Source organism: Larus michahellis, chromosome 2, assembly GCF_964199755.1.
Source record: "Larus michahellis chromosome 2, bLarMic1.1, whole genome shotgun sequence".
In the NCBI taxonomy this organism is placed as follows: Eukaryota; Metazoa; Chordata; class Aves; order Charadriiformes; family Laridae; genus Larus; species Larus michahellis.
The window spans coordinates 115,399,126-115,411,930 of NC_133897.1; the positions used below are offsets into that span (position 1 = coordinate 115,399,126).

General features: G+C 41.4%; 1 protein-coding gene across 50 annotated transcripts in view; it reads left to right on the top strand.

Annotated features, from left to right (window-relative positions):
- Nucleotides 1–12,805, top strand: part of EPB41L3 (erythrocyte membrane protein band 4.1 like 3) — a 149,623-nt gene that overhangs the window by 120,644 nt on the left and 16,174 nt on the right. For 20 of the 50 annotated variants that reach the window (XM_074576749.1, XM_074576717.1, XM_074576752.1 and 17 more), the window contains exons 10-12: nucleotides 828–925; nucleotides 2,248–2,423; nucleotides 4,571–4,791. In XM_074576749.1, the coding sequence (XP_074432850.1) occupies nucleotides 828–925; nucleotides 2,248–2,423; nucleotides 4,571–4,791 (495 nt within the window). Of the gene's footprint in view, nucleotides 1–827; nucleotides 926–2,247; nucleotides 2,424–4,570; nucleotides 4,792–8,416; nucleotides 8,984–12,805 lie in introns of all 50 variants that reach the window. The other 30 variants (XM_074576751.1, XM_074576722.1, XM_074576753.1 and 27 more) reach the window with 3 other exon arrangements.

Consider the following 12,805-nt stretch of genomic DNA (forward strand, 5'->3'; position numbering starts at 1 on the left):
ATGATGTGAGTCACCATCCCATGTGTCGCTTATATCATCTTTATTGTTTTGCTGTTTCCTGCCTTATTTCTCTCTGTCAGCTCTCCATAGGGACCTAGGCTTCCTTACAAGTGCCCTTCTGCGTACCTTTCCCTTGTCACAGCAACGCTATTCCACCTACTCAGCTATCTGCATGTGGCCTTCAACACGTTACAGCGGTTGTAGGTGGCACAGCTTTTGCATCTGGAATATGAATCTGCAGCACAACCTGGAAAGGTCTCTTAGTATCCCCAGATGACTTTTTCAATTACCTGTCTTTTCCCCGTCCCCCCCAGGAGATAAATTAGCTAAAAACACTGTCATTTACAAACTCTAGTTCTTTCACTGTAAATCTCCTTAATCTAAGGCTGTGTGAGACCAGATCAGTCCCGGGGGACTATTGCTCCCCTCCAGGCTGTTACCAGGCTTCCCGCTGCTTAAACTGGTGAAGTTAAACCGACAGGGTTAAAACACTTAAATGACGTTTTTCTCAGAAGTCTCCCAAGTCTTAACTGATCTCTTTGTTACTATACGCCATAAAACATCCCTGTCACCATCAAAAAACCTCGTGCTCGTTGTCTGGGTTTCCCCCGAAAAACAGTCCTCAGAGGTTGCCTTTGATTATCACTCACAGCTTCCTTCCCAGACAGCAGTCTGTAGAATATGTATATATGTGGTTATACACGTGAGCACATATGTTCACCCTTGCAATGAGATGATACAGACGGAGGAAATTAAGATGAACCTGTGTACACTGTAAAAATAGACGCACAGCATCAAATACGTACTTTTTCTTTTTTCCTACCCAGTTTGAGCAGTTTGAAAGTACTATTGGGTTTAAGTTGCCAAATCATCGTGCTGCAAAGCGCTTATGGAAAGTGTGTGTTGAGCACCATACATTTTTCAGGTATGTGGTTTTCTTTTCCTAAAGTTGTGATATAAAACGCAACAGAAAAGACCAATTCTGTCAGCAGAGACGAAGCCCCTCAGATCAAATTGTCTTTTTGATTACAAGGTATCTCTGAGCAGACAAGGGAAGGTTATTGCTTCTTCAAAATTTGAAATGTTTCACCCAAATTATTCATACTCTTTCGGATAGATGCTGAATATTTAAAATCACTATATGGTCTCAATTAATCATCTTGCGTTATCTGTGCCATGATATTATTGGCCACTATAACTAGAGAGACGGAAGACTGCTGCACTTCTGCACATAAGCTTGTATAGGGAGAACGGCTTATATGCAAAGTTACTGGAGGTTGTGGGTAAGAGTTTAAAAAAAAAAGATTTTTATTTATTTACATATGAAAATACAGACAGTAGTCGGTGAATACCAATCCATAGCTGTAATTTTTGTGTTACTGAGGAATTTTGCAGGTATGTTTTTGACATCTAAGAAGACCTGAGAAAAGCTTGGGATGGTGGAATAAATGCTGTAATTAATTTGTGCTGAGATAGTCAGCATGGAGAGACTTATCAATGGGAACCCAAAAGGATGAGATTTTCAATGGCATGAAAGGGCATCCAGCGCTTAAAAACTCCTGTCAAAATGTTTGTGGGGACTGAAGAATTTTTCTCCTTTCTTAAAACTATTGGTTCAGGCTGTCTGTATGTTCATATGAAATGCAGTCTCAGTAGCACAAGATCTAACAAGAAATTGAATGTGCATTTTTTGGGTGTTTTCTGATTTTTAATGGAAAACCAATGTCTAAAGCATAAACTCTATAGCAGGAGAATGGCTTCTTCAGCAAACTCCCATAGCCAAAATACAGAGGGTGGGAAGGCTCTAACCTGAAAAATGTCTGCGTCCCTGTGAATGAATCTGTCCCGCATCCACTGGAAATCTGTTCTGGCCCTGTCCTCAGCTATATAGCACTGTCATAAATTTCAAGTATAAGAAATATGTGTGTATTTCAGCCCAGATCAGTGTCCCTGATACAAGGAATGCCTTATTTTTAGTTTTAGTGGTTAGAAAATAATAAATCTGATTTTCAAGCACGAAGGAGCTGGGTGATTCTTGCCTGTTAGGAAGAACTCAGCTTTTCAAATGGATTAGCTAAGCGGTTTTGTCATGCTCTGTGAGGGACATCCTTTGATTACCTTTTAGCCGCAGAGACACAAGTTATGATGGAGAGGGATACCCAACAGTCATCATCTTTCCTCTGCAGACATAGTGGACTGGTTTTTGGAGGAGGGGGAGTAACGGGTGCGCCGCTTGGTGTGTTTTAGGCTCCTGCTGCCAGAAGCGCCTCCAAAGAAGTTCCTCACACTGGGCTCCAAGTTTCGCTACAGCGGCCGGACGCAGGCCCAGACGAGAAGAGCCAGCGCCCTCATAGACCGTCCCGCACCTTACTTTGAGCGGTCTTCTAGTAAACGTTACACTATGTCTCGCAGTCTAGATGGGGGTAAGGTCCTCTTAATTGACTTTGTCAAAAGTTATCACAGTGGTCACTGCTTTAGGTGAGGTATAATCCTCTTGTCCTCTCATCTCCTTGAGCTTCAGCAGAGCGGAGGCTGTGAGTACCTGCGCGTTCACTGCAGGGCGAGGGGAGGATGCAGAGAAATACTGTGCTAAATGTACTGCTGCAGTCCTTACAAAGTGTTTGCCTGGAGGAGGTCCTTGGGAGCCCCCTCTTCATGGAGCCCCACTCCTTGTCCTCACGCCTGTAAAGGACTTAACCCCTTTTGGGGAAGGACACGGCTCCTGGACCTGCCAACCTGCCCAAGCAACTCAGGCTTCAACGCTTTTTCAGGGTTTGCATGAGTAACTCTTTGGGTTTTGGTTTAACTTGGCTTTTTTTCCTATGTAATTTTTCCTTTTCCTTTGAGTGTATGTTACAATTCATAAATGAATTATTTCCCTTTATTGAGTAACAACACTTGCTTCCCATTACTTCGTGTCCCAGTTGGATGAGCGTTTACAGACTTTTTCCATACATTGCTTTGGAAGGTGTGAGATGGAGAGTGACATATGCAGGTTTATAGTACGTCCTTCCTCCTCCTCTCTTTCTTTGCAGTTCATGGAGGTCATGGTTCTGCTGCTCTCTTAGGTTAAACCAGCGTGTGGTTCAGTCTCAGCAACTTCATCAGCTGTTACTGTTGTCAGCTATTGAGTGAAAAGAGGTTGTAGTTTATTTTTGTAGAAAAAAAAGACTGAGGCTAAATTTAGAATTGCTACAATTTAAAAAAGAAAAAAAAAAAGAAAAGGTGAATTCTCCCACAGAATATCACAAACAAATTGCAACAAATATAGCTGATGATGGGGAGGGGCAGAAGCTTTGATTTAAAAGTACTAGTGACAAGCCTTCTTTTCTCCCCCTAAAAGGTGCTGCTTGTCATTAATTATTTTGGAATCTTCTAATTCTGATGTGCTTCTTGCTCGTTACCAAGCAACTGGTGACCTGATTGCTGTGCATGTGTCTCAAAGCAGAAATTATCCTTCTGCATTATTTTGTTTGTAACATCTAAACAAGATGTCTCCCTCTACTCCCTTCGCTTTCTCCTGCCTCCTAAGCCCATTCCCAAGAGACGAGATATCTGAAACGCTTTTCCCCCAGCATTTCTTAGGCTCTGCAAGGTTTTTATGATGTTAATTTGCCTAAGTGCAAATGGGGGAAAGAGGTTTGGTTTTTTTTAATCAATGCTTATGATTTCTTCACTGATGTTGTTACTATAACACAAATGTGTCTGTCACATTCTGCATTGTGATTACACTGTGATCCCAGCCCTGTCATTTGTTACAGATGCAAGTAACTTTCTAAATTTGAATAGTCCTATTGACTTAGAAATTAGTTATGCAATTGTCAAGAGCAGGGTCTGGGAATACATTAATCTTTTGATCACATTCCATCTGTAAATTTACTATTTATTTCAAAATCACTTATGTATATTTAAGTTTGCTGAATTATCGAACGTTCACATCCTGAAATATTCTGGTTCGATCCACTGAATCGAATGCCATCACTTCCCAGAATTTTTTAGGATAATGAGCTCACTTAACTGGCAGACTTTAAAACTCAATAATACAAAGATCCCATTTCTTGATTCTCAGATATTTTGCTTGTGTTACATCAATATTGTAATTTCCTGCAATGCAGCGTGCTACTTACCGTGTATTTGATCTGCATTGTTATATTCTGACAGATTTAAAAAAAAAAATCTCTTCCACCCCCATGGCTGATGTCATAGCTGGTTTTCCTTATGTTTCCTGCCTGATAACTGTGGCAATGCATCGATTTTTTTTCTGATGTTTTACTACAGTAGCTCTTTTAATGGCTTGCTAACATTTAACAACTGTGTAATGCGCACATTAGCTACAGCAATGTGTGTATACACACCCATGATATGTGTTTATGCATATAAAAGCTACAAGCTTTATTTCAAGTAAACAGTTTATTTAAATGTATGCACACGCTTCTGGTTTCCTGAAACATGACACACAGTTGTGTTTTCAGCAATATCTCAAATGTTTTACTAACCCAGCTTTTTAAATTTACGCAGCTTCTTAGCAAAAGCTATTTCAGACTTTCCCTCTTTAAATATTTGCTTTTAGCATCAGTGAATGAAAACCATGAAATGTACATGAAGGATTCTGTGTCTGCTGCAGAGGTTGGTACTGGCCAGTACGCCACAACAAAGGGCATCTCTCAGACCAACTTGATAACCACTGTGACTCCGGAGAAAAAGGCAGAAGAAGAGAAAGATGACGAAGAGGGCAAAAAGAAAAGAGCAGAAGAAGTCACTCCAGTCTCGGCAATACGCCATGACACCAAGGTAGAGTTTTGGGGGGGTATTGTATTAAACTGACCTGCCTGGAGAGCGCTCGGAGAGACGCAGTATTGTTAAGGAGAGAGAAGATACCTAATTCAGTGAAAGGAAACTGGAATGTACACGGTTGTATGTACGTGTATATACGTGTCTTGAATCAGTATTTTTATAGTCCTGTCACATTTTGCATGATGTCGTAAAAGTCAATTCCTGCCTCAGACTGTTTTTTGAAAAGTAAATCCATTTAACAGTCAGCGCAGTGGTTTTTATATAGCATACAAGATCTCTTTAGGAGGTACCCAAAAGTAGCCCAGCAGTGCATGTTTTGTTCCTTTGGTCTTCAGTCGTATTTTGGCTTCAGTATAGGCATCATTTTTGTTATTTTTTGACAAGGCAACAAAATAGTTCTGTGTTCTTATATGTAGCTCTGTGCTTTAAACAATTGTATTTTTCTCATTTACTTCTCATAATGCTCTGGTTCCTCTCATGTATTTCAACAGGCATTTTTTCTCTATTGACTCTTGGGTATTAATATACTTTATAAGCTTTTTTTTTTCCTGGCTTACAAAAGCATTTGCTTCCCTCATGTGAAGTTTTGCACTGAAGAAAAGTGTTTTTGTTGATGATTCTCTGCTCAGTTGTTAAATTTGATTCATCTGTCACCGTCTCCAATCCCACCCCTACCGTATACATGTACACACATGGCTGTGCATTATATCTACTGACTTATTAAGAAGGGGCAAATCAGAGAGACAGAGAAGATACGGAATTTCAGAGACTGACAGTGAAGGGAAATAAGGTAGAATAAGAAAAGATTGAGTGTAACATGTCCTCTGTTTCTTTTACATTAAGGAGAAGAAAGCAGAATATGAAATACTGAATCTAGGATATCATTCAAAAAGGGTACTATGGAATGCACTCGCTAAACAAGTAGGATTTACCTTCTTCGTTTATGAGGAAAAACCTTGATGTATACCTTTACACCCACAAAACTGTCAGGCATGCAAATGTTAGAACCTGAACTTCTAGCCTTATCATATAAGGCCACAATGAGCTACATAGCTAAAGGATTAAGTCCTCAAAAAGAGTTGCAATTAAGGTACCAAAAACCAGAAAAAAAATTAATTACTGGAAATTGCAGATGAGAAAATATTTTGTTTTGAAACTGTGCACTGTAATTGTAGCATTAAAAGATAATCTTTGTAAAATTTCACTGAGGTGTTCTTGAAACGCCATTGGTTTCTGCATGGAGAAACATTGACGAAAATCAAATACGTAGTAAATATCCAATAGAAACTAATTCTGTTCCAAGTGTTTGTTAATTTAGGTAAATGGAGACATCATCTGCGTTTTGAAGATCATCTGTTCCTTACATATGGCCAGAAATAGTCAAAGATACTTTTAGGAGAATATTTTGATGGTACTTAAACATGCACAAAAGAATTATTTTTGCACCCCTTCCCCCAAGAGGGGCGTTCTGTTTAAAGCACCCACTAATAGAGCTTCAGTTCTGTAAGCCTGTAGAGATCTCAGTCCTGCTTCCACTGGATCTGGTAACACTTTCATCGATCATTATAAAGACAATAGGGTCTCAAGAAACACAGGACAAATTTGAAATAAAATTCCTTTTTAAGGGTATATAAATTTTATTAGGTAGGTTTTCAGCTTTTTCACTAAGACATTTTCCTTTTTTTTGTCCATATATATTTAAGTACCAGAAGTTATTCTAAATATTAACACTGCAAAGATGTCAGTAAGTGGATAGTCTGTATTAGCAAAGAATAAATTTACTTTGGCTTTTTTGCCTTTACAATATAAAGAGAAGTTCTGTGTGTTCAGCTCACATAAAGTTCTGTCAGTCCGTCAGCATTAAATTTTGACCTGAGCTTACTACATTAAGCCCATAACGAAGACACTTGTAAGCGGTTTGAAGTTAGGCTTGGTTTTGGTTGCTTTATTTGGGAATGCAGATTGCCTGAACTGATAGACTGGGTTTTTAACTGTTCTGGTTAGAGAAGACAGAGAAGCAAAATATTAAGGGGAGGAGAAGGAGCTCTTCCATGTAAATACTGGGCTTAAATCCCATTCCTACTGTTAATTTATCTGGTAAAGATTAGGCTTCGTAGCTAGCATTGCTGCAACCTGTTCCTAAATTCTGCTTGTTGGCTCAGATTTGGCGCCAGCTTGCGCAGGCAAATGCTGTTTTGGCTTTGAAGCCATTCTGCTCTGGGGAGTTGGGGGTGGCAGTGGGAGTGAAATGCCTTTTATAGCTCCTCGGGGAGATTGCATGGTGGATGGGGGACTTAGGGTTTGGTCATGGAGCCAGCGTGCCACTTTAGCTAAGTGCACCTAGTTGACTTTGGCCAAAACATCTCCGATCCATCAGGATGTTGTACTGGGGTGTTTTGTTGGCAGTGGCTGTTGTTGTCCTTCCAAAGAGCAGTCGTGGCAGCCTGCAGGGAGCGTGTTAGGTGACAGTCAGCTAGTTGTGAGCACCCCTTCTGCTGAATCACCTCCCTGCTCCTACCAAGTTTTTGCCCTTGAGTGACCTTAAAGACACGTTGAATGCCCTACAAATGGTGTATCAAAGAAAATCCTGCTAGTTGGTAGCCAATATTCTTTGCATTGTGGTAAAATTTGCAGCAGTAGTGTTGGGTACATTTTTGCCTCTTCGCTATGGGTAAAGAGTCACTTTTTGGCTATGGGGAGATGTGCCTGTGTGTGGCATGGACCTCTCTCTGGTCAGGCCCCCCTTCATGTCCCCAGCGAGAGAGCAGGGGGTCTGCCTAACCAAAACCCTCAGCTCTCTTCTTTCAATGTGCTGCCGAAGCAGTGGGGGGCAGCAGGGTGGGTGGCCAGGAGCCCGCTGTGGCTCATGGTGGGCAGAGGTGAGGGCAGGGCTGTGTGGAGACCAGCCTAGGTGGCCATGGGAGCCGTGCTGAGGAGCTGGCTGTTGGGGTGGGTATTGAGCTAGTACAGTTTTTTCCATCGGAAATGGCTAGTGTAGAGATTTATGCCCCCACCCAAACCAAAAAGTGTTTTACTTAGGTTTAGGACCTAGAATTTTTTTTTTTTTTTTTGTGGTGTTGTAATGAAAGAATTTGGGCATATAGAGTTTTAATTATTACTGCTGAGACTGTCCAAGGCATAGATGGGAAGCATTTGGCCCCCGCTGGGTCTCCTCCTGACCGCAGGAGTGCTGTCACAAGCAGTGTTGGTATTAGAAATACGTTCCCTCATTTCTTTGTTGCTCTCCATGTACTTCATGTTTGAACGCTCCGTATGATCTGAAGCCAGTCTTAGAATAAGTGGAAACTGGTGGCACCTGAAACTCTGCATACGGCCGGGAAGGTTTTTGTGTAAATCCTGTGCTGCAGATGGCTAGACAAATGCTGAACCAAGAAGTTGCCTTTTGTAAGCTGTAACCCCGTTTCCCTAATACCTGTGGTGTGCGGCATGGGAACACGCACTATTTAACCAAGTGGAAAGCTGTGGTGTTAAAATACTGTTTATAATTTTTTTATATATATATATATATAATTTATCATCACGGAAGAAAATTAACTAATTACAGTTTTCTTTTTGTCCTTTTGCTTTTGCGCCTTGTTTGCTGCTCTTCCTCTGTCACCAGCCATCTTTGCTTGGCACTGACTCCCGCCACCCCTCGCCATCCTCGCAGCCTGGCCCCCATGCATCTTCAGCAAAGCTTCGCAGGAGATGCAAGGAGAGCGCTCAAACAAAATCCTTAGGCTGTGAGGCGCCCAAAGAGAGCCCTCCAAAGCACGGCGAGCCGGAGCCGGACTCCGACAGAAAGGGGCGAGTTTGCTCCGCCGAGCAAGACGTGGCTTTCGGCTATAAGCAAAAAGCCGGCAAAGGCGGAACGCTGTTTTCCTTCTCCTTGCAACTTCCAGAGTCATTTCCTTCCCTCCTGGATGACGACGGCTACCTGTCGCTCCCTAACCTCTCCGAAACCAACCTCCTGCCTGCCAGCGTGCAGCACTACCTTCCCATCCGCTCCCCCTCCCTGGTGCCTTGCTTCCTCTTCATTTTTTTCTTTCTGCTCTCTGCCTCTTTCTCAGTGCCATACGCCCTCACTCTCTCCTTTCCTCTGGCTATGTGCCTCTGCTACCTGGAGCCCAAGGCGGCCTCCTTGAGTGCCTCACTTGCCAATGACCTGAGTGACAGTTCAGAGGAAGAGGTGTGTACCTCGGCATCGAACACACTCTTTTTTTCGTGTTCAGTGCTTCAGTCCTAACCAGTGTTAGATTGCTGCAATAGTGGTCCTACTTTCAGAGCCTCATTTCTGTCTGTGCTGATATGTTAGAAGGGGCGGGTTTGGTTTGGTTTGATTTTGATTTTTTTTTTTTTTTTTTTTGGTTTGGGGCTTGGGTGTTGGTTGGGGTTTTTTTCTCCTTTTTTTTATCATTTTTTCTCGTGTTGGGAGTGCAGCGTGGGGCCCAGGGTTAGGCACAACACTGTGTGGAAGTGGCTTGGTTTCAACTGTGTCGGCTGATGCAAAGTGACTCGCCCTAAACAAATTGCCACTCATCAGCCCTGAAGTATTGTATCTGAACCCACCGAGACCTTTTTCTTCCCCCTGTCAGTTTATACTAGGCTTAGAATAGTTATCTAAATAGTGGGAATTAAGTACAATTTCCTGCATAATTATATATACATGCATTTATATGTGTATGTATATACATTATATTTATATAAATAGCTAGCCAATTATTATAGGCACCTTACAGACTTCAGGATGTTCAAAATAGAGGTGGACTCAGCTGTTTGCAAGAGGCTGTGAGCTGTAGCCCGAGCCTAGAAGAGGCTTTCTGGTCCAGCGAAACCTGGATCTGGATTTTCAGCCTTAATACCGTCTCTGCTGCAGATTAAATTGTTTTCCCGTGATTAAATCCAACGTATCAGCGAGAGGTCAGATTGGGACAGCTGTTCTGCAGCTGTTGGGGGGAACATGCCATGTGGGCCGTCTTGCCATTTGCAGTGTTATATTAGCACTGCCAAAAACGATGCCTCAAGCCACCAGGGTTCTCACAGGCAGATAAACCAACTGCAGGAGAAGAGGAGTCCACAGTGGTTCTGGGAACTGTGGAGAGGATAATATATATCCAGGAATCTGCTTGTTTAAGTAACAGGGTGACTGGCATCGCAGTTTCTACTGGTGCCTAGCTATTCTTTGTTAGCAGAATAAAATAATGAGTTTGGGTTTTCCTCGTTTTTCCTTTTTCCCTTTCATCTTCAAATGCAGAAATACAGTTTTGTGTTGTATGTAAAAAAAACCAACAAAAACAAACCCAGATCAGGTAATCGCAGACCAGTTGGCCATTTGTAAAAAGCCATTTTGGCCACTTGTCAATGCCGTTGCAGTAGCTGTCTTGAATAAACCAGCTTGTGCATCTAAACATTTGTGCCGCTGTTGGTTTTATAAGACTTGGTGCGAGATTTCATTTCCTTTTTATGGAAAGCCAAAAGTCGCATTAATTTATCTTGTAAAAACATTGTCTTTAGATGCTTTTGGCTCTGTGACGCCTAACAACTGAATAATAATGTGCAATTTCTGATAAAAGGCATCCAAAATGTTGCGGTCTCATTTCATGTCCTCATTTTGAGATAGCATTTACGTCTCAATTTGCATTAGCTCTGCACTTGGATTAATCTAATAGCAATAACAGCATTAATACAGTGCCAGCTCCAGAGGCAATAATGAGGCAGTGTTTATGTAATACATTGGTCTGTTCCTCTTTCAGAAATGAGCACTTCTTTTCGTTAGTAAAGTTAGGAAGTATTGAGCATAAAAACGTATAAAATAGGCTTTTTAGTGTCGCTCTGTTACGAGGGTGATTACTCTGGCGGTGCTTCCTGGCAGACAACACAGACTTGTGCCTAATCCAGGGGGTATTTCTTGTTCAAAATATTGCATGAAAGTGAGTATGTTTTTAAACTCGGGCATGTCTGCATTACATTGGCAAAACAAATCACAGCAATTACAATCGCAAGTTAGAGGAGGTGCAGCCGCAGCATCTCGGGAGGTTGCTGCCTTCCCTTCCTGCTCCGTCCCTCGCCCCGCCATGAGCCCCACCAGCAGCTGCCTGTCCCTGTCCTTCAGTGCCCCACAGCCCATCTCCGAGCTGAGCCCGACCTTTCTTGCCCTCCACTCTGCAGGAGACCTGCCTTCCTGAGCCTTAATTCGCCATTCCCTGCTCTGCCACAACCCCAGGTCTTTACTTCAAGTAACTCAGTAATGCTGACTTTGACTCCGTGGCTCTTGATTGGCTTATTAGCAGACACGTGTGTTGCAATGAAGTGAATTTTACGCCTTATTCGGGATTTCAGTGCTGTTGTGGTGAAAGAAATAGAAAACCTTATTTTCCCCCCAGTCACAAAAGATGGCACACACAGTGGTGCAGAAGGCGGCAGCCAGCATCCTGAACCAATCTCACACCTTGCTGAGCTCCGTTCTCCCTTCAGCAGTGCATCTGGAGGCAGCCTGTGCAGTCAGAAGCAGAATTTCTCCCCTTAGATTTAATTAGTTTCTGTGTTCGTACCTTAGCAGCTAATATTTCTATTGATTTTTTTCCTCTAATGTTCCCAATTTCAAGTTCTTAAATGAACACTATGTGCCAGACTCAAGTGTTACAATGCCTTGATACAAATATTGTAATTCCTTTTAAATGCCTAGATTCATTAATTCCTCTCTCTTTTTTTTTTTAATAGGAATGACAATGCATAGGGTTTTTTTCTAATATTGCTATACCTTTACAATTGCCTATAATGTTATGTGAGATTCTTCCTTAATAAAGAAACCATTTTCTAACACTTTATTGAAAGCAATTTGACCAGCTAGGTAGACTGTTTGGCATGACAGTTTCATTTTAAAAATTAAAGCACTCTGTCTAGCGAGTGGTTGTTGCTTGAAAAATTGCATATAACTTGCATTCATGCACTTACCGAATAGTCCAAAATACCTGCTTATTCTCCTGCCTGTCATACAAGCAATACAAATTATTCAAAGAAAGGAATGATAGAGAGAAAAGCAATGAAAAAATATCCAAAAAGCAGTTTTATGGAACACTGCAGTTGTCAGAAAATGACAGAAGATAGGAAATTCAAAGTTAAGACTGATAACTCCATCCACCAGTAGGCTGCCTTTTTTCTCTTGTTTCGTACTGCTGTGATTTGAGGATGAGATGTATTGTTCCTAGCTTTCAATTACCTGCCTGGCTTACTTTAGATTATCTAAGGACCACAGAAAATCTCTAATCAAAACCAGAGCTTTCACTGATGTTAAAATGACTTGGATATGCCAATCTGGGGCAGTAGGGAGCACTTTCTTTACTTACTAGTTTTCCATAAGCTTGCATAACATCAAAAATAGTCATTTGAACTCTCTTCTCGGCCTGTAGTAAGCTACGCTCGACTCTCCATTTATTAAATCTCAACACTTGCGTTCTCCACTAAAATGTTCTTCACGGTGCCAAGCAAAACAGGGATAGATCAGTCTGTGCAATGCTGTGCTTTGTTTCATTTCTATCACTTGTACCTAGTAAGTGTTTTGGGTGTGTGGGGGGGGTACTTTTATTTTTCTCCTGCTTTCATCCATATTCTTAAATGGAATGAGAAAGTATTTTTGATTCTTTTAATGGTAGTTTTCTTTTTTTTTTTTTTTTTTTTTTTACTATCGTTAACAATAACAGCTGCTCTTTATTGGAACCGAATGGGATCTGAGCCTTACCATTACTCCACAGACAGACAGTAGATGGGCTGGGGGTACGGTTATTTGAACTCCTTGGTAATGCAGACAGCCTCATGGTGTATAAATGTGGAGACAAGAACAACTTCTGTACAAATGAGGGGCTGAAAGTCAGGTGACTGTTAAAGTAGCCTTTTTTTTTTTTTTTTTTTTTTTAATTATCTTTTCCCCCTCTGGAGAAAAAGTCAAATACCACATTAATCTATATTGGCTAGAACAAAAATTTGATCAATAATTTTCTTTAAAAAAAAAGAT